We start from the raw sequence: 20,128 nt of genomic DNA on the forward strand, positions 1-20,128 counted from the left end.
CAGCGGGGGTGTGGAGGGCCTGCCCTGCCAGGGCTCCCACAGGCAGCAAGGCAGAGCAGGCCCAGCCGCAGCCAGGCCACCAGCACCTTTGCCGGGACCTGCTGAAAACTGGTGGCCAAAATGGTGTGGTCAGCGGGAGCAGGGTAGCAGTGGTCCCCGTGCCCAGCACCGGTGAGGCCACACCGTGAATCCCGCGCTCGGCTTTGGGCCCCCGGCCTCAGGAGGGACGCTGAGGGGCTGGAGGTGACCAGAGAGGGGTGGCGGGGCTGGGGCACAAGGTGATGGGGGACGGTGGGGAGTTCAACCTGGCGAGGAGGGGGCTGAGGGGGGCCCTGGTTGCTCTCTACAGCCACCTGACAGGAGGCCATGGGCAGGGGAGGTCGGTCTCTTCCCCTAGGTAACAAGCAACAGGACAAGAGGAAATGGCCTCCAGTTGCCCCAGGGGAGGTTTAGATGAGATATTAGGAAAAAATTCTTCACCGAAAGGGTGGTCAGGCATTGGAACGGGTTGCCCAGGGAGGTGGTGGAATCCCCATCCCTGGAGGTGTTTAAAAAACACTTAGGTGTGGTGCTGAGGGATGTGGTTTAGTGGTGGGCTGGGCAGTGCTGGGTTAATGGCTGGACTTGACGATCTCAAAGTCTTTTCCAACCTAAATGATTCTATGACAGTGCTGTGTTATGGGTCAGGGGAACACGCGTTGCACAGGGACTGGATGTCACTTACTGCCTGACCTTAATGTTAGGGAGAAAATCCTGCCACAGCAAAGAAATGGAAAAGCCAAAAATCACTCAGTTACAACAGAGCCTTTAATGAGCTGGGCCTATCTCTAAAAGGTGTCTTTTTCTTAATTCCACAGCAGTTCCTCGGTCAGGGTGATGTTGGCAACCTGTGGCAGCTTCCGATAGACTGAGTTCCAGAAGTCCACATACCGGGATTTCAGATTCTGCTTCACGGAGCTCTGGTTCATCTTGTTGTTAATTTCCAGGTAGTAAGTGCCCTCGTTGCTGTAGGGCGGCCAGGTAACAGGCACCTCTGAATTCCCTTTGTTGGGATCACTGAGGAAAAAGGAGGCATAGAACTTTGGTTTTATCAGAGCAGCTTGTGGATGCAGCAAGATTTGAATTATTTGACAGGGCCCCTGTCTGCTCAAGTGAGGCTTTAAGTGCGTGCAAAGAGAGAGCCTGACACTGGGCCAAGCAATAGCAATTCTGCCTGCTAGGAGCAACTTGCCAGCCTGCAGTCTCCTCCCTTGGTCCCCACTAGCATTGTCCCTGGCTGCATGCGGGGGCTTAATTCCTATCTGAACACCAGGATTCAGAAAAAAACCTCATTGTTAAGTTTAAGCAGAGTTCACAAGTTCAGAAAATGTTTCTGCTGTCCCCAGGTGTTCTTTGGATGAGGAAGACCTAGAGCAAATTCCACCATTGGGAGACATAGAGCCAGGCTCACAACAGACAGAGGACACCCAGCTTTTGGGAATTGTTCCTGAGAAGTTAATAGGCAAAAGCAGCAGGCTGAAGTGCTGCAGCAAGCCCCAAATCCATGTGGAACCAGAATCACTCACCCTGTCCTGGCAAAATTGGTCCAGTAAGCAATCATGGCTTTTGAGACAGTCCTGTGCTTGGGCAGGTAGCCCAGGGGGGTGGCGAAGGGTTTCCCAAACACATACTGCAAGTCATCAGCGTGGTCTGCCCCTACCCAGCTTGGGTAGACAGGCATTCGGGACGGCTGGGAGAACACGTAGCTATATGTCTTGGAATTCCTGGGGAGATAAAATAGATTTGCTAAGCAGCTGCGAGTGGAGAGCAGAGAAGTGGGTGCAGATTCATAACCATGCTCCAAATACCAGCAGAGCCCAAGATTCAGCCTTGGAAGGTGCTCACATGCATCTAAGAGGTGGTCTCAGAGGGAAAAAACATTCTTCGATAGATATTCTGATTCTCACCCTAACCCTCATATCATCCCAGTGCCAGGTCTCGTGGCATCAAACATTGCTAGGATGGAGTGTGAATGTTTTAGGAAGCATAAACTTGTTTTAATGGGAATGTAAACCAAATTCCTAGCATGACTCCCTTGCAGTGTTACAGAGGTAGTGTTTGTACGAGCTATGTGTAAGCATGTACTCAGTACAAAAAGCCTGCCTCCTTCAAGTTCAGCCCTCTTAACCTGCTCCTCAGCCCCTTGGGCTTGCTGTGAAAGCAGCATTTTGGCCCCCAGGCAGGCTTTGGGCTCCTGCCAGGGCTGAGCTGCTCACCGGGCATTCTGCAGGTGCAGTTTCAGTGCCCACTGTGTGGGAACCAGGAAGATGTAGTCAGTAATCAGGTCCACCACTGTCTTCTTCATAACCTCCTGGTCCGGCTTGTCACCCCACGGTTGCGTGTAGAGAGTGTATGTTGCATTGGCTCCAGTCTGGCCCCTGTCCACAGTAAGTCCTTTGATCAAATTATAGACCTCGTCCCTGAAAAGACAAGTAGTATCAACTAATTACAGACCAGCAGCTCCAAGTAGGGCAGGGCTCATAGAAAAGGATCCCAGCCCCCATCGGTGTTTACATCCAGCCCTGCAGTTAGCAAAGGTTTGGTGGGGTAAAAGCCAGTGATTTCATTCCAGGTCTTAGATGGAGGGCATGTGCTTCCCAGCTTTCTCAGCAGAGCAGCTTGGGGCCAAATTGGCCACCAGTTCCTTTCATTCCTGGAGGAGTCTGATGGGACGGGCACCCAGCATGTACCTGCTCTGGACAGAGAGCATCAGGGCTGCCAAGCCTGTGGCTGGTGCTGTGTTCAGGAGCACCTTAAAGGTATATGGGGAGGCTTCCCCAGTAGGTAGTGCTTTTTCTTGAAGGCTCTGGATCTGGCAACATATGCCCTAGGCAGCCTGGCTTGGAGTGACACCCTCTTTTGAAAGTGAGTTCCCTGTCCACTCAGGTCAAAGTCCTCAGAGTTTAGGAGCTACCTTAAAAGAGAAGATTCTTCCTGTTAGGAGTTTTAAGAGCATCCTTTACTTACGCAGTGATTTTCACTAGCGGGCGGTTGATAGCAGGTAAATCAATGCCAGCAAAGATATGTCCATCCATGTTGTTGACCCCAGCGATGTAGTCAATGTCAGCAGCATTGGCAAAGAGCTTCTCTGGCATGTCTGGGAGGAAGTCTCCATCGATGACAGGCGTGAGGGCGAGTGTGTGAACCAGGGGAGCTGCGGCAGAAGAAAAAATTGGAGTCCATTAGGAGCTGAGAAAAGACAGATGTGTGGTCTGGCATATCCTGTGATCAAAGAACTATAGAAAGAATAGGCCAAGGTGAATGAGAGCTTGGGCGGTGACTTCAGCATGGGCAGAATGTCACCCAGAAGCAGGGTGACCACAGGTTCACATTCAGTAAAACTCATGCCTGTAGGAGGGGGAGAAGAACAAGACATCTGCCAGCCAAGTACCAGCAGGTAACATCAAAAATTCCTCTCCTCCACCCAGTGCCTTCCTAAAAAGCACAGCCAAAGGTAGGGATGAGCAGAACTTCCCCTCCCCATCCCATCTGGCTGTGCTCACTCATTGCCAGGACAGCCAGCTTTGGTTAGTGCAGCTGCACAGCAGTGGCTTGGCCACTCTGGGTCCTGAGCAAGGCTAAACGTTGGGGCTATTTACTAGGAGCATGAGGAAAGCAAGCAGAGGAGAGTCTTCTTGGGAAAGAAATGCTCAGAGGCAGCAAGAGCAGAAGCTTTCCCTAGCTGGTGTGAGAGTGCTACACTCCACCCAGTGACTCAAATGAAAATAGCAGCATTGTGGTCAATTATTTTTTTGCTTGTAAGCTGTGTTCTGCAATTGCTCTTGCTGCTTTCACAGAATAGAAAGCCCAGACAGTTGCTTTGGAGCCAAGGCATGGCCCTTGGATAATTCCTTTGCCTCTACTGCCACGGCGTGATGGACAGTGTTCATTCAGCACAATGTGCACCTGCCTGTGGAAGGGTGGCTGCACCATCTGTCATTATTGTCCCCTTTCTGAAGGACACAGGCACTGCTTCAGCATTCCTAGCAATGGCCTCAGTGTCCCACCAAAGGCACGGTGAGCCCTGGGTGGGTGATGGAGCACAGCAAGGGCCAGGGGACTTACAGGGCAAGTTGATCAGCTCCAGGTGGTAGGCCAGCGTCACAGCTTTAGGGTCAGAAATGCGCAGGCAGTTGGCCAAGATAGTGGTGTTGTCTGTGGGGCAGCCCACCTTTTCTCCAATCTGCAGGAGGAGAGAGAGAGAGAGAAACCTCCTAGCGTTACCTTCCAAAGCCAGGCTTTGTTACCAGCTGCACAGAGGCAGAGGAGTGGTTGGTTTTAAAGCATCATGTTTCCACAGCTGTTGGGCAGCATGGCTCCTGCTGAATCCCTTGCTAGTTATGCTTTTCTCTAGGGAATCACTTTTTTGGTTTTTCCATTCCCTCAGGCAAGACTTTCACGTTACCTTTTTAGCCCAGGCGAGTGGGTCCCTCTGGATGGCCCAGCTGCAGAGACCGACACCACTCTGGCTGATGGCCCTCTTGAACAGGCCCTTGTTCTTTGGAGTCAATGTCTGTGGTGCAGAATAGAAACAAGAGGGTTTCAGGTGCAAACTCCTGAAGAGACCACTGCCCGCCAGACCTGGCCAATCACCCCAAATCTTGTGCACCAGGCCCAGGGAAGCTGCCAGCTCTCGTGCTGTTTACCAGTTTCAGCAGTTAAAGTTAAAAGGTGATATGGTGAGAGAAGGAGCAGAGTAGGGGGGCATGGCAAGTAAATGCTGTTTAATCAGAGGTCCCAAGAGCGAGGACACCTGCCTGAAGCTGTGGGACTGATTAAACTGAAGGAGCAGCTCAAAGCCAAGAGGCTGAGTGTTGCGGTCCCTGGGCAGAAGAGGATGTCAACCAGGCAGTGTGTATGGGAGAAAGCAGCAGAGCGCCAAGGGGACCATCTCTCCCATTTAGAGAGAAGTGGCTCTGGTGGGGTCCAACAAGAACAACACACCTGCAGGGAGACACTGACGGCACCAGCTGATTCCCCAAAGATGGTGATGTTATCTGGGTCACCCCCAAAGGCCTTGATATTCCTCTTCACCCAGGCAATAGCCATGTGCTGATCCTTCAGCCCGTAGTTCCCTGAATGACAGAGAGCACCCTCCATTGAGCAAGGGCACAGCAAAGCTGATGAGGACCTGTAACAGTCCCCTGAAGAGGGAACAGCTATGGTACCTGGCAAGTTTGCGTCTCCAGTGCTCAGGAAGCCCAGGGGTCCCAGGCGATAGTTGATGGTTACCACAATGACGTTGCCCCGCACAGCAATCTCCTCGCCATCATAAAGGTAGTTATTGAGGAAGTTGGCTCCCTGACTCCCTCCTACAAGGAAGGCACCGCCGTAGATCCAGACCATGACTGGCAAGTTGGTAGAGACTGGGAGATGAGGAAGAAAAGCAGCGTGAGCCACAGCATAGCTAGAAGATGCTTCCCATCCATCCCCATACCCACTTGCTGAGCATCCCTCCACCTGGGCATGAGCAGACATGATACTTTGCAATAGCCTATGGCCAAGAAAGTCAACACCCTGTAGAAGAGGCTGAAACTCCCAACAGGCTGCAGTTGAGGGACATTGACTGACATTTCCCACCTTTCCCTCTCAAAGTCAGTGCTCCTGCAGTTGCCCACTGCGGGAGTGTAGCTGCTGGGAGGTACTCCAGAGCAATTTGTCCACAAAAGGCAGCTGAGAATCTCCTCTCCAGGTCTCAGCCAAGCACATACTGTGTCTTTTCCCTTGAGGAATCCAGATGTTCAGATAGAGACAGTCCTCACTCCCACGGACATCAGTTTGTGTAAGTGTCATCTGCATGCAGCGATTTTTGAATTTTTTTGTCTGCAGTGTTCCTGAGAGGAGAGAGGGAAGACAGCAGGTCCTAGTTAGAGGCATCAACTCCATCCTGTGGTTGCAAACTGACTGTCCGTTCATCCATCCTCTCCTCTGTGAGTCCAGCACAGAGGCAGCAAAGCCTCCCCAGCCCCTGAGACCAGTTTGAGGGAGTGGCAAAGTGGGACCCTTTTGCATGTGAATTAGCTCCAGACAGCTAAAGCATGGGGAGGGGAGGTGCAGGTGCCCTGCTTTGGTTTTGTTACTTCATGTGATTAATTGAATTGCTTGGGAACACTTAGACACAGACTGTCATACCCACCATGAGACTAAGCTTTTTCTTGGTGCTGCTTAGTAGATGAAAGCAGGCAGCAACATCTCTGGCTTGTCGATAATGGACTAAAGAGAGAGAAGTGAAAATAAAACCCCAAACCAAAGGCATTCAAAAGCTGGATCTTACCATCCCAGCCAGGATGAGGTTGAGGGTCTTCCAGAGTCCTTGGAGGGGCAGCGAAGGGGATACCTCTGAAGATGTCGATGTAGTCCCCAAAGAGCCCCAGTTTTTTATTCTCACCTTCCACAAAACCTCCTTCGGTGAGCACCACACCCAGCTACACATGGCACCATTGAGAACAGAAAAATCCATTGCAGAGTTTGTCATGCTTCTGTCTTCCCATGTTGCCAGCACCCACACCTTGCCCTGGCCAGTCCCCAGATGGACCCACTCGCAGCCCAGCTTCCCCAGCCAGCCCTTTGGAACCTTATGGAAAGGCCCCAGGTAGCTGCCGCTGGAGATGTGCCCCTGCAGATGTCTGCAGGCTGCCCTTCGGAGCAGATAGGCAGCAGCAATTCCCCTGCGCTCCCAAAGGTGAATGGCAGAAGGTGAGGACCTTCAGGTGTAAACCAGGCCAGACCTGACACAGAACTGTGCACAAACTTTTGGAAAAACGTTGTTGAGAGCCTTTGCCATGTTTAGGGCAGGAAAACACCCTGTCTCGGCTGTCACAGTCTGCAGGCCCTTTCATGGGCTCCAGACCAGAGGTGGCAGCAGCTTGCTCATTCAGGCATGAACAGCAAAATGCCTTGCAAGGCTGTAAGAAATGCTTTTGTACTTACAGTTGCAGCCCATGCTACCCCGAGGTAGGAGCACAAGGCAAAGCACAGGATCTCCCAGCGAGCCATGGTGAGTGCACACCTGAAGACCAAGTCCCCAGATGGAGGGATATATATAGAGCTAGGAGTGCAGCTGTGCGTCAATGCCATGACCCAGTCTTGGCTCTTGCATAAACCAGAGGAGCCTCTACACACCTGTCCTTCAGTAGGCTGAGGCCAAACCATGGCTTAAGGTAAGACTGGCGTCACAGTGTGAGAGCCCTGCAGATGTTGCTTTTGTGGGCTGGACGCCAAACCTAAGGAAATCTCTCAGTCTAACAGAACTTCAGAGAACATAAAAAAATCCTGAAGTTATGGAAAGCCTCACATAAGTGCAGGAGGCTGAAATCAACGTTAAGCCAAGCATTAGAGCATATCATCGGCAACTACTGAGAAACCTTGCACGCGTAACACTAGGGAATGCACAAGACTCAGAAAACGCCAGCAGATCTTTAATGTCTCTTTAATGGGTGCTGACAATCCAGCCAGCGATGGCAGACTAATGAGTGGCCAACCACTGTGGACCTGAAGTTCTGCCCCATTGCCCGCTTCCTTCCGTCCTTGCTAACTGCTGGGGAGGTCAAAACAGAGCTGAGAAGTGTGCCAGCTAGTGAGGACAGCAGAAGGGAATTACTCTGTTCTGTTATCTTCATCCTGCAGAAGAGAATTATTCACTGCCAAAAAGTGTCTTTTGCTGATGGCTTTATTTCCAACATCGCCACTGAGGGTCAATGCTGAAGTCATGGCACAGTATTTTCACTCCCCTTAGCTGAGCAGAAGGGCAGCACCTGCCTTAGGGACTCCGGTGACACTGCAGTGCTCCCCCAGCACCTCCTCAGGCACCTCTTCTGTTGTCCACATGGCCACCAACCCAGCCAAAGTGCACTTCTCACCCATGGAGAGATCTGGGAATGCAGCTCCTCCTCCATTCCGGTGTGCTGCCTGCTGGTCTGGATTCTGGGCTCGCTCTTGCGAGTTTGCTGCAGGGCTTGTTGGCCAGCAAGTGTGAAAATGTGGGCAATGCCTCGCAAACACCCACAGTGACGGCCATCAGCAGGCACTGCCGTCAGTGTAGAGAGACCGTGGTCGTCTTAGTACAAGTTCTGCTTTCCCACATCCTGGGCATGGTCGCTGAACCCACAGCTGTCATGGAACGAGAGCAGAGACGATTCTGCCCAACAGCAGCGAGACGGCTCACGGAGTTCACACATAGTCCAGAATCTCTGTCTCCATTTCATTTTCACTCCCATCAGAAGGCCTGAAGTCCTCTTCCTCCTCCTCTTCATCATCCTCCTCCTCTGCAGACTCATATGCCAGCTGCTCTTTGCCACCTTCACTGCTTATTTAACCAAAGAAAGCCCTTCTACTGGTACAACGTACCTTGCTTCTTGACATTGATGGGCAGACTGTAGTTATACGTGCTGTGCTTTGCTTTCACGGGCATGTCGTTAGGGGCATAACCTAGACGTGAAAAAAAACAACCAATAATGAGCTGAAGATGAGCAGAATATCCCTTGTTCTGTAACAGAAGTGCTGGGCTGGTGTGTGTAAGGCAGGCTGATCCTTGGGGTATGGTGACTTTAGCAAAGTAGGGAGAGGAGAAAATCAACAAAATCCTTTAACTTGGAAAGAGGGAGATGCGACCTGATGTTAACGACTGGATGCCGGCTCTGTCTTTGACTTATGAGATAACCTCAGAAGGTCCTTTCCCCCCACTTTCCCTCTGCAAAATCAGGGCATGGGAATCATCTGTCCCAAAGCCTGAAACCTAGCATCCTGCACAAGATTTAGAGAACCAGGAACACCCAGCTGATGCACCCTTGCTCTGCCTCTCAGCAGCCTCAGACAGGCACAAGGGCAGATGTACAGACTTACCATGTAACAGGCCAAATACGGCAACAGAAGTTTCAGCTTGTCCGGGTGGACACTGATATTGGCTTTTACTGCATTCCGAGACCAGACGGGACGGACTTCAAAGAGCTGAAATAATACAGAAACAACCATGGAATTGAACACAGTGGTCTCAGTGGCATCTGATGAGACTTGTTATGTTGGTCAGACTTCGGATTTGCCCATCGTTATCCTCAGAAAAGCAGACAATGTCCATCTAGCAGCCAGTCTACTCTCTAAAAGGGCTGGAGAGCTCTGCACAAGGCACATTGCAAAATTCATTTTCAGAACATGGCCAACTCTAAGGAATAAAATTTCAGAGCTGTGGGTAGCATTTCAGATACATGCCACTCACTCACTTTCCTGACGTGACATTGTCATGCCTTGACAAAGTTTTATCCCACCCATCATTTCAAGGGGAGCTGCAGCTGTTCAGGACACCAAATATTCCTGTATCCCTGGCAGAATTTGCCAGTACAGCCCTTCTTGTCTGATAGATTAGAGAACAGAAAAAGCAAATGTGTATTTTTGCTAAGGGCACAAAGGACAGCTGATATTGAATGGGAGTGGAACCCAAAGGCCTGGATGTGGGTCCCTGGCATAATTACACAGGCTCATATCTCACTTGTTAACAAGGTTAAACTGGAAACCCCGTCCCAGAACCTTCAGAGAAGCCAGCAGTATTTAAAACCACAACAATTTCTGGTGAGGTCTGTATGCCACAGTATAGTGCTCAGGTCAGGAATAAGGCACGTACCTTTCTCAGTTCTTCCTCCACCTTTCTATCCACAGGATTGGTACACATTTTCTTCCAGGTCTGTACAGCAGCATCCAGTGGTTTAGTTGGGATTTCTTCATCATCAAAGTTCACAAAGATTGCGTTGTGCGGGCGACGGGCCCTGCTGAGGCCAATCAGGTTCTCACCAGACACCTGGGGGTTGTTGTAGCCCTCCCTAAGAAACAGGGAAAGGATCGGGTTTGCTTTCTGCCCCCAGCACACACAGACTTGGGGCCTTCACGGGAACATGCAAAAACAAAGTTTGTGCTCCAGGTTTTGGAAGAGAAGGGACTCAGCTGGGTGAGTTTAACTTTGGGCCCACCTCCCTATCACATAGTGGTGGTACCAGGAAAGAATCTCATGACACCAGTGAAGAAAGAAAATTGAAATTTAACCCCCCCCTGCAAAGCTACATCCATCTGCACAATGACAGAGGTCCCCTGCACTCTGGCAGGAAACCCTCAGGCAGTTGACTCTTAACCCCTGTGAAATGCCTCTGCATTTGCTCCACTGTCATTACTGCCGCTCAGTAGGGTACATGGGCAAGGCAAGATGGAAATGCAGTTAAGATAATTATTTTTTTTTAAGTGCCGATGAAGGACTACAGTGAGAAAATGAAAGATGTTTCTTGTGGGAGATTTCACAGACTGTTCTCCTGGCAAAACCAACCAGGGGCCAAAAGGGAACAGGTCCAGTGAGCGCGATCACAGGAACATTTGGCATTGACTCCTGCACACTCTCCCCTCGGCTCCATCCCACTGGAAGCAGGCAAAAAGCCGGGCTCACTGCATCCCATGCCGCCTGTAGTGTGCTGGGGGAGGCAGGCATCTTCATCAAATCACCAGGTCCCCTCACTTGGCAGGTCCTGAGGTGGACTTTTGCTAAAGCTTCTGCTGTCCAGGCAGTTTCTCAAGTGTGCCTGCCTCCATTGTATCAAATCAAGAGGGATAAAACAGAACAAGGCAGCAGCTTAAACAGGTGAAAGTCTCCATCCCATTTCCCACCCCAGCAACCTACTTCCCCCATCCCTGAGCTCCCCCTTTTCCGTGGGTACCCTGCGCACAGCAGCTGGGGTGTGCAGGGCAGCTCCAGCACTGCTGAGCGCTGCTCCCACCACCACCACCATGAGGTCCTTGAGGTAGGGTTGGGGGCATCTGTGTGTGTGTGTATGTTTGCATGTTAGTGTCACAGCCACTGCTGTTCCTCCTGCTTGTCCCAGCAGGGTGGGCAGTGGGAGCACTCATTCTGTGAGAACTCCAGGGTGGGGCAGAACCGTCAGCTTTAAATACCCAGCAGCCCTGAGCCAGTCTCCCTTCCCGAAGTGTGAGCCTGGCTTAGGAATTGTGGGGGGTTTTTGGGGTTTTTTTGTTTTAATATATATTTGCTGGTTTTAGCCTGTAGGGTGCAGTAGTACCACGTTTTCATAGAATCATAGAACACCAGGTTGGAAGGGATCTCAAGGATCATCTGGTTCAACCCTTCTTGGCAAATTCAGGGTCTCGACAAGATGGCCCAGCACCCTGTCCTGCTGAATCTTAAAAGCATCCAGTGTCAGGGAATCCACCACTTCTCTGGGGAGACTATTCCAGTCGCTGATTGCTCTCATTGTGAAAAATGTTCGTCTTGTGTCTAATCGGAATCTCCCCAGGAGTAACTTGTACCCATCACTCCTCCTCTTTTCCATGTGACTCATTGTAAAAAGGGAGTCTCCATCTTCTTTGTAGCCACGCTTTAAATACTGCAACATGGTGATAAGGTCTCCCCTTTTCTACCTTCAAAAATGTAATTCGGTTGGCTCTGACACTTGAGCTTTCAGAGCACACCTGATTATTGTTAGACTTGGGAGGAAACCCCCAAACCTGTGAAAGCAGGTGGCAGTACAGGGAGATGCTTTAAAAGGAGACAGCCCTGGCATTGCTTGCACATGTTTTATATAGCATTATCTTCCTGTGTGAGTGGGGGAGAAGGGTCTGTGGCTTGTGCTGTGGTTGCTTCTTTTGTGTCTCCTAGGGAAGAGCAGCAGGTACTGTAAGTATGTACACCAAAACCTTGATCCCCCCAGGAGCCCTCAGAAAGGGGGCAAGGAAATTTTGTGAGCTCAAAGTTGTTGGTGGGGTGAGTGCATAAGTATTCACAGAAAATACACAAACCCATAGCAAGGTAAGTCAGTCCTGCTTAGTTCACTTTAGTGTCAAAAACATTAATTTCTGTGCTGGATAGTGAGGTAAAACAGGAAGAGTGTGAAAGCAATATGAGACCAAAGTTGGCTTCAGTTTATCCATCCACGATGCGTGTGCACACAGTTCCTGAGCTCCTCTTCCTTCTATACTTGCTTTCTGTGTTGCAGTTCATCTAGTGGAAGGCTGCATCTCTGCCTCAGTTATCAGAGGACCCAGTGGGCTGACAGGTTCCACAGACATGATGTGAACTCTCCATAAATTCCAGACACTCCTATTTTCATTAGGGTTTTCACGGCATTCTTGGAAGCATTGGGGTCTGACTGGAGTGTCAGGGCTGAATGCCATTAGGGGAAATATTACACCTCCTAGCCAAGGTCTGGCTGAAGTTTCTTCTTTACTTTCTATCCTATAGACTGTGTATCATGAGCTGTTAAGCTGATACTGTGTTTTACCTCAGAAGCTGTTACAGCAGGAAACAAAATTTTTACAGAAAAGAGCTGTAATATATAAATATGATACAGTGGCCAAAACTGTCAGAAGTTAAAACAATTTTTCTAACCACTCTCTGCTGTGCCTTAGATACCAAATTACTTGCAGAACGTTTTTTTCCAGGAATAGTGATGTTCAAAGCGCCAGACAATGGATTTCCAAACTATTGAAAGTCTTTGTTATGGAAAGCAGAAACTCCTGCTGAAAATAGTTTGCTTAGTGGAACTTTGCTGCAGTGTAAGCTGGAATGGACTATTCTGTTCTCATCTATACCAGTAAAAATCCATATCAGCCCTCTGCAATGCCCAGATAGCAGAGGGCAGAATATACTTCATTTCCTTCCACATTATGTTCTCTTTCATTTGTAGTGTTTCACAGTGTAAAGAATCCAAATTACAACACTATTTTTTCACATCCCCTTCAAAAAAAAAAAAAGTCTTCCCAGGCCTTTCAGTCCTTGAACCATGCGACTTTACCAGCTTCTATCTCCCTCCTTTGAGCTGCAGTTTTTCCCCGCTCATTTTTGTAATCTGACATTGTGATTTGTTCACTTGCATGCTTGTTTTTATCCACGAAGAAGATTTGCTGAATCATTGGGGAGGAGGCAAGGGCTCTAGAGGCAGCTGGTGGCCAGTGATAAAACCATGGCCACATCTAGTCTTCAGGGTTTGCAGATGACAGTCCTTCAGTTGAAGGTCTGAGTCACATTCCCTTCTGAGCTAAGATTGCTGTGGACTTTGGGATTGAGGAAGTGGTGCCCCAAAAATATACATTACTGATCCTGACAACCACAAGGCTTGTGTTGTATCTCCTGCAAAATTATAATGATGCTGTGAGAAAACTTGCAGGCTAGGGGCTAAATCCTGCTGACTGTTGTGTGTTGTGCCCTCTTCAGTGGGAACACATAGTTAAGAAAATAGGAATTTGTCTTGCAATAGGTCATGGTATGTAGTGGTTTCTTCTAGACTTGCAGTAGCAAGGAACAGTGTGAGTAAAGATATGACGGGGCTCCAAGATGGTCATCTACCTTTTTTTTTTTTTTTGAGAGAACGCACCAAATTCCACTGGTACAACTTATGCAGCTGTTTCTATAACAACAGGGCTTAATTTTGCCCACTGCCTAATGACTGAAATAAGAGCTGGGAGCTAAAACGCCTTGGTTCATTTCTTAGGTCGTTTACTTGCTCTCTGTATGACCTTGAGTTACTTTCTCCCTGGCTCTTGGTTTCCTTGTGAAACAGGGATAAGGTGTTCCCATCTTTGTGGAGCATTTTGAAATCTTTAGGTAGTACACGCTATTCAAATGCCAAGTATCATTTAGTATTTCTAAATGCAGTGTTGTGGGACTATAGAGCAGGTGCACAGACATGGCTCTCTGACTTTCTAGCTAATTGTTTCCTTAAGTTCCAGTTAAGATAGGAAACCTCAGCTGTCCTGTGTGCATTCTCTGAAACCATAAGGCCTTCTGCTCTGCCTTTAATGTAAGGCACTAAAAATTAGTTTTGTGCATATCTTTGTAAGTATCTTGAAGAACTCAGAAATAAAATCTTACAGTGGTACCTGATACTCTTCTGAAGAACAGAGTTTTACTTGGGATGTCCTGCTTAGATATACTGCAAGGAGGTAAGATGGAGAGTTGGTTAACAAACAAAACTGGAAGTCCAGGTGACCTGAGTTCCATTTCTAGTTGTCCTACTCAAATTTGGGCAAACATTTTAAAATGAAGAATGCAGGCTGGCAGATCACAATGCAGAGACCTCGCTTTGATGCTTTGTGTGTTTTCACAGTGCCACCCCAGTGTGAGGTTACTGTGCACGTGCAGCAATTCTACCTTGCTCTCATCTGTTGATCTCAAAGCAAGTCTGTGTTATTATCCTCACTTTGCAAATGGGAAAACCTCAGACATAGGGAGGGATAGTGACTGGCTCAGATCAGCTGACAATGTCAAAGCCAGGAATACACTCCTCTGAGTTTTGAGTCTCATATTTAGGGTTATCCATGATGTATGATGTGAGAAGATGCAACTGCAGTTTCTGGACTCTTTTCTAGGTGCTGTCACAGCTGGGTGTCCACTGAGCCTGACTGATTTGCAGTCAAGCTGCTACAGGCTGGATCTAAATAAGGAGCTAGTGCAGGGATGTCTGACTGACACACTGGTTCACCATGTCCACACTCTCAGGATGGGGCCCTTTCAAGAACAGGAATGCTCCATCATCTCTGACTTCCCCTTCCCCAACTGAGACAAGAGATAACTTCTATTTTATAAAGAGAAGAAACCAGTGGGCTTGACCACTGCCAAAAATCCCACCAAAGCTCCTAATACAGGAGGGCCTGGGATGTAAGATTAAGTCCCATTGCTTTAAAATTATTCAAGAGGAAGGCAGAATCAATGGGGTAGGGTTTTTTTAACTCCTCATTCTTCATGAGGAAGCCATGAACCTCAGAGTTGTGTTGGCCAGCACTGAATGTAGCTGTTGTACTTGGGACTTGCCTAGGAGCCCTTGATGCACAGAGGAATTTAACGGCTTAGAGCTTGCTCATGGCCTGGAGAACAGTAGATTATGGGTTGGAGCAGAAACAGCTGTGAGAAACTTGGCCTGAGAGTAGTGCAGAAACCACAGGGGTGTGACGCATGTAGCGCTAGATGTCTACAGATACTAGGCTCCCTTTTTCTTCAGGGAGAGAAGGAGGTGTGTTGAAGGCATGACTTCTGTCCTATTTTACATATGTGCTTTAGGAGGAGCTAAATTGCTTCCTAGGGTTGTTACCAGAAAGGGAGCCCCTGAGTGACTAGCTTACACTGGAGGTATCCTGGCCTACGTTGTTGCTGCAGGTTTCCCACCTCATATCACCTGCAGGGCTTGGGACAGCACTTGCAGCCAAACATGAACACATCCTCCCAGCACAGGGTCAGGGTTTGTACTGGGGCCAGCTCTCAGTAAAATCCTCTCATACGGACAGGACCCAAGGCACCAGCTTGAACCCAGCCAAAGACCCAGAAGTGGGTGAGATGCAGGATGGCATCTGCCCAGATGCACTAAATGAGCAGCGACCTGCTCACAGTGTGGTCTGACAGACCCAAGAAACCCTGCGTGTTGAAACAGCTGGTCTGATGGTGGTTCTGTCCTGCATGGCCCATCCTCAGCAGGGAAACCAAGCAGGGGATGTGCCATGTGGGAATCTCTTATTACCCTCCCTGTCATGGCTGAGGTTTCTGGACAGAGAGCTTGCACAGGTCCAAGGGAGCTCATCCAAATGTAGGAGAGTCTCTCTGCTGTCAGCTGCATTGACCTGGTTATTGCTGCCCTAGGAGCAGGTCTGAAGGGGTGTTTGCTGGCCCATACTCTTGCAGCTCAGAAGGGAATGGTCAGGTTTTTCCTCTTCTATTCTCTCAGTGATTTTTTTAATATTTTTCAGAAACAGTAAAGGGAAAACAAGGCAATTATCTGTACACCAAAATTTAGTGACTAATGTTATTCTGAAGTGCTAAAGTCCCCTCCCAAACCTAGGGAAGGTAGTGGGGGGGAGAAGTGCTGCTTTGGGCACCGAACAGGAGCAGCTTGCTCAGTAAGCATCTGAGTTGCTTGCTGTAAATCTGACTCTCCCTGCTGAGCAATGTTCCTAAGAAAACCTACCCTGTGCATCCTCTCAGGCCCCTGTGTTCACATTTGCAACTCTCATGCTGCACTTACCAGGGTTATTTGCATGGATGGGGGCTCCGTGTTGATGCCTGGGTGGCAGAAGCGAAGGGCTGACAGGCCTTTCCTGCCAATCTGTCTGTTGTTCAGATGAAGTGGTTGGAAAGTGCTCGCTCTCCAGTTCCCTCTTGGGCTCAGGCACTCTGATAAGGCACTGGCTCTGCTATCTTGCCCTGGGAGCTGTTCCTCCTCCCTAACAGGCCCACTTTGCTGGCTGACAGTTAGCAGCCGGCAGTGCTTGATAAACTTATCAGACCAAAGCTGAGCCCAGTGCACACTCAGCTCCTCCCCAGCCTCAGATTTCCCCATTCCTGGGGACTCTGCTCTCTGCCTGCCTTGCTGCCTGCTATGGTGAACACAATCACCCTTGGGCCAGCAGGTCAAAATCGGCCCCAGGACCAGATTGAAAAATGCTTTAATTGAAGCAACACCTTTAAAATGAGGGTGTGAAGTGGGATGTTTGTAGCATCCGTATCCAGCTCTGTTCCTCTGCCTGGAATATTATTCATCAGTGGAAATGCTGCTCATGTCTGGCTTATCCTCTCCATGTTTCTGCTCACCCTGTTTCTCCACCCATTTGGCAGTGTCGTGGTTTTAATGTTGGGGTCTGGCTGTGCATGCTTGGAGGATTTCTTTCGAAGTCAGTTATGAAATGAGGTTGCTTTGGTGAATTAAGTTTCTATTGCTTGTTATTAGTATCGCAGTAGCACTTAGGCGTCCCAGCCGAGATCAAGGCTCCATTGTGTGAGGTGCTGCATGGAGCAGATAAGGAGGGGCAGTCCCATTCTGGGCTATTTTACCGTTGAAATAAACAAGTGAAGGGGAGATGGGGAATTATTATCCTCTTCTCACAAATGGGGTGAAGCTTTCTGTGAGCTTCACAGTGTGCTGAACAACTTCAGAAATCCAGCAATTGTCTTGCCTGAGGTCATGCAGGAAACGTGGCAGATCTCAAGTCTCAGCTCGGGGTTGCAGCCTTAAGATCAGTGTGTGTCTGTGGTGACTGTTAGTTGTAAGACGGTGGGTGAGGAACTCTGCAGGGATCTGTTTTTTCTTAGGTCTCATCCAGCACAGAGGCAACCAACTGATTTAACAATCCTTGAATAATTTTGGCGTGGCTGTTCTGGGTTGTCTGCTTTGTGTGGATGTGCTGTTCCAGTGGAAAAGTAGAAAAACATCTCTGCTTTGAGGGCGGAATAAGTGATAAAAAAGTTGTTTGTGGTGTCCTTTTTTAATTCTGTAGCAGCTTTGGAGGTCAAGTTCCCTGTCTGTTCCCAGGTTAGGCCCTTAATGGCAGGCAGGAATGTTTGCCCTACACAGGGAAACACATCTATGAATCTTTTCCTGGGAGTTTATCTAATGCCTCCAGGTTTCCCCTTGTGTGCTGTGCTGATGGGCTGGAACTAACCTGCTGGTGTGTCCCCATCACCTATGACTGCATGGCCCTGGGGGAATGACCTGCTGTGAGGACAAGGGACTCTGCTCTTATCTTTTTTTCACTGAAAATGCTTTTTTGTGGGGTCTAGGGTGGAAGCAACTGGACTCAGCACATTTTTTTATTATTTTTGTTTTCCTCAATACAGCCTGTACTGAACTGGAACCTAAATTTTCCCTGTTCTTCCTCTCAGTTCTGGTTAGGCCTTCCCTAACCATTGCCAACACAATGTGAAAACTTCAGGGTTTGGCCCTCCCTAGGATTCTGCTCTGTAGAGGTTAATACAACCTGAAGATAAGCTCCAGTGGAATGCTGCGCTAGCTGGGAACACACCGCTGCTTCCTGCAGGTGTCCTGTGGCTCTCTTCTCATTAGGAAGAGAAAGATGCATCCCGTGTCCAAACTTAAATCCACCCTTGCTCATAGTATTTCTGAACTGCTGCTCTCGGTGCCTGAAGGCTGTCTGGAAGACACAGAGGCACCTCTCTCTCCACCTGACAGATGCCCGGGGTTACTGCTTTGCATGTGCCTCATTTGCTAAACAAAACAGCCCAGAGACCAGGATTTTCTTTCCCCAGCAATAAAGGGAAGAAGGCATGAAGAGGACTGGGGAAGTGCAGAATACAGGGCAGGCTCGGAGAGAGGCAAGAACAATCAGCTCTTTCTTCAGCCACAAAGATTAGTTGAGATTTTGCTTTTTGTTATCAGTTTCCTTGATTGACTGACCAGAATGTTTTTGATGCAAGGGAAGATGGTGGGAAAGGGGTTGTTTTCAGAGCAGTCAGAACTGGGGAGGATTTGTATGTTTGGAGAGCAAGGCCAGGTGTGTTTGGAGTTTGTGCCAGCCAAGGCCTGATCCTGACAGGTGCTGAGCATCTTTGGGTACCCGTTGTGTGAATTCAGTAGTTCCAGGGATCCAGAAATCCCTTTGCTGGCTCCATGCAGCAGGCCAGCCTGTGGCTGGTACCATGTTGGGAGCGGAAGGCTCTCCCCCAGCCTGGTGTGGCAAGGTTTGGGTAATGCCGGATCTGCTTCCTTCCTCACTCCTTCTCCTGCATTTCCAGAGCTTCAGGGGCTGCAGATGAAAGCCCAGGGAACCACGCAGAGTGCTGCCGTTTGCTCCGCAGCGCAGCCAGGCTGGGTCCCTCCATCCTGTTCCTCAGGAGACAGCTCTCCCTGAGCAGCGATTGCAGCCAGCAAGGGGCTGTGGGGCTCTGCCTCATTTTTCCACTGGGCTGCTGGTATCTGTAGTCCTAAGGGAAGGACAGGGCTCAGGCAGTGTTACTCTATGATCTGAAACCAGCACCTTACTCAAGAGGAAGAAACTGTAGTGCCTTAATGGAAAACTCTGCAAATTAATTCCCTCTTTAATCCTCCCTTCTCAGGTCACCTCCTGACTCCGGCTGTACTGGCTCACTGGCCTTTGCCAGCTGGCCTCCATCCACAGCCCGTGTTTCTGGAGATAGGCTCCCAGTGCCTGTGGGAGTGGGTCAGCCTGGCCCCCCTCAGCTGCCGTGCCCACAGACACGTTTCCCTGGGCACAGCTCTGCCACAGCACGGTCCCTAAGGCCACCCCAGTGTGTTGCTCTACTCACTGCCCACACACCTAAAGCAGCCTGTGCATCTCCTGGGGACGTGCTCACCTGGCTCCTCACAAATATTAGGGTAAGGGTGACACTTCAGTGAGAGCGTGTGACTGCTCTTCAGTAATCTCTGGGCTCAGTAACTGCAGTAATGGTGAAAGCATCTGCCTGCCCTAGAGTCCTGGGGAAGTAGGACAGGACCGGGGTGATCTGTGCTTTTGTTAGGAGGGAGAAGCAGGCTGTAAAAGCACAGGTTTAGGACAGAAAGACCCCAGCTGCGTGTTGAAGGCTATACCTCCTCTGTACCACGGAAATCAAAGATAGGAATGGAAATCTCATGGATGCAGTAGCTCTTGTTTAGCAGGCTCAGAAGAACCAGCTGTCTGATTTGGTTTTATGAGTGGTTTTACAGGCACTTTTGCCACTGTGCCAATCGGTGTGTGCTAGCACTTCCCTCCAGAATGGCCAGAATTGGGGAGCTTTGGATGAGTCAGGCACACCTGCTGGCTCCAGGACAGACAGGGAAGTCTCTGCCAGTGTGCCCCTGTGTTTTGGGGCTGGAGGGTGTTTGCTCCTGAGCAGTTCACATGCTGACACGCTCTTTAAATATTTCTGCTTGCAGATTTGTGGAGGACAAGGGGAATAACAAACATGGTTTGCATTTTTGGCAACAGTTTTAATGAGCTGAAATGACTTTACCTTGAGTAAGGCTTGTGCATGTGTACATGGTGAGTGTTCACACATATGTGTGCCTGGTGTCATGGTCAGGACCTGAGGACCAGTTCCCTAAACCCAGTTCTGTCACAGGTTGTACACCTCCCCTGGAGGCTCTGCCCTGCCCAGGTTCTGGCATGACTCAGGAAAGGACAGCAGAGTCTTAGCAGGGTCTTTGATAGCACCGTTGTCTGGGTACACAATCCCGTGTCATCTGAGGCAGTTGCAGCTGCACAGCTCTCTTGCTCTGGAGAGCTGACTTGCTGCTTGTGTGTGGCTCTGCACTGATCTCTGGAGATGAATGCCCCCGATCCCAGGCTCTGAGCATTGTTCATGGCTGTTCTGTAGCCAGTAGCC

At 49.5% G+C, this 20,128-nt stretch overlaps 1 protein-coding gene across 3 annotated transcripts; it reads right to left on the minus strand.

Moving 5' to 3' along the window:
- Positions 1-792: 792 nt before the first annotated feature.
- CEL (carboxyl ester lipase) lies at positions 793-16,262 on the minus strand. Of its 3 annotated transcripts, none has more exons than XM_037400899.1 (14): positions 16,035-16,262; positions 9,653-9,848; positions 8,881-8,985; positions 6,970-8,466; positions 6,314-6,464; positions 5,751-5,873; positions 5,208-5,405; positions 4,984-5,114; positions 4,445-4,552; positions 4,105-4,222; positions 3,007-3,193; positions 2,256-2,459; positions 1,566-1,763; positions 793-1,056 (listed from the first exon to the last, which is right to left on the minus strand). In XM_037400899.1, exons 4-14 carry the CDS (start codon positions 7,189-7,191, stop codon positions 846-848), a joined length of 1,851 nt encoding a protein of 616 aa, XP_037256796.1. In that variant the 5' UTR covers positions 7,192-8,466; positions 8,881-8,985; positions 9,653-9,848; positions 16,035-16,262; the 3' UTR covers positions 793-845. The 3 variants fall into 3 exon arrangements, with proteins under 3 accessions (XP_037256796.1, XP_037256798.1, XP_037256797.1); XM_037400901.1 differs by having other exon boundaries at positions 7,899-8,466; positions 16,035-16,260; XM_037400900.1 differs by lacking the exon at positions 16,035-16,262 and adding an exon at positions 10,343-10,358.
- Positions 16,263-20,128: the final 3,866 nt, after the last annotated feature.

The sequence above is a fragment of the Falco rusticolus genome, chromosome 9 (genome assembly GCF_015220075.1).
Source record: "Falco rusticolus isolate bFalRus1 chromosome 9, bFalRus1.pri, whole genome shotgun sequence".
In the NCBI taxonomy this organism is placed as follows: Eukaryota; Metazoa; Chordata; class Aves; order Falconiformes; family Falconidae; genus Falco; species Falco rusticolus.

Bases quoted from the DNA above. Each gene is read 5' to 3' on its own strand.
- CEL (XM_037400899.1), bottom strand. From the start codon at position 7,191: ATGGTTTGGCCTCAGCCTACTGAAGGACAGGTGTGTAGAGGCTCCTCT. The intron at 6,465-6,969 runs GTAAGTACAAAA...TGCCATGTGTAG, and splicing joins GGGTAGCATGGGCTGCAACT to CTGGGTGTGGTGCTCACCGA. The intron at 1,057-1,565 runs GTGAGTGATTCT...CTTTTTCCTCAG, and splicing joins ACCAATTTTGCCAGGACAGG to TGATCCCAACAAAGGGAATT.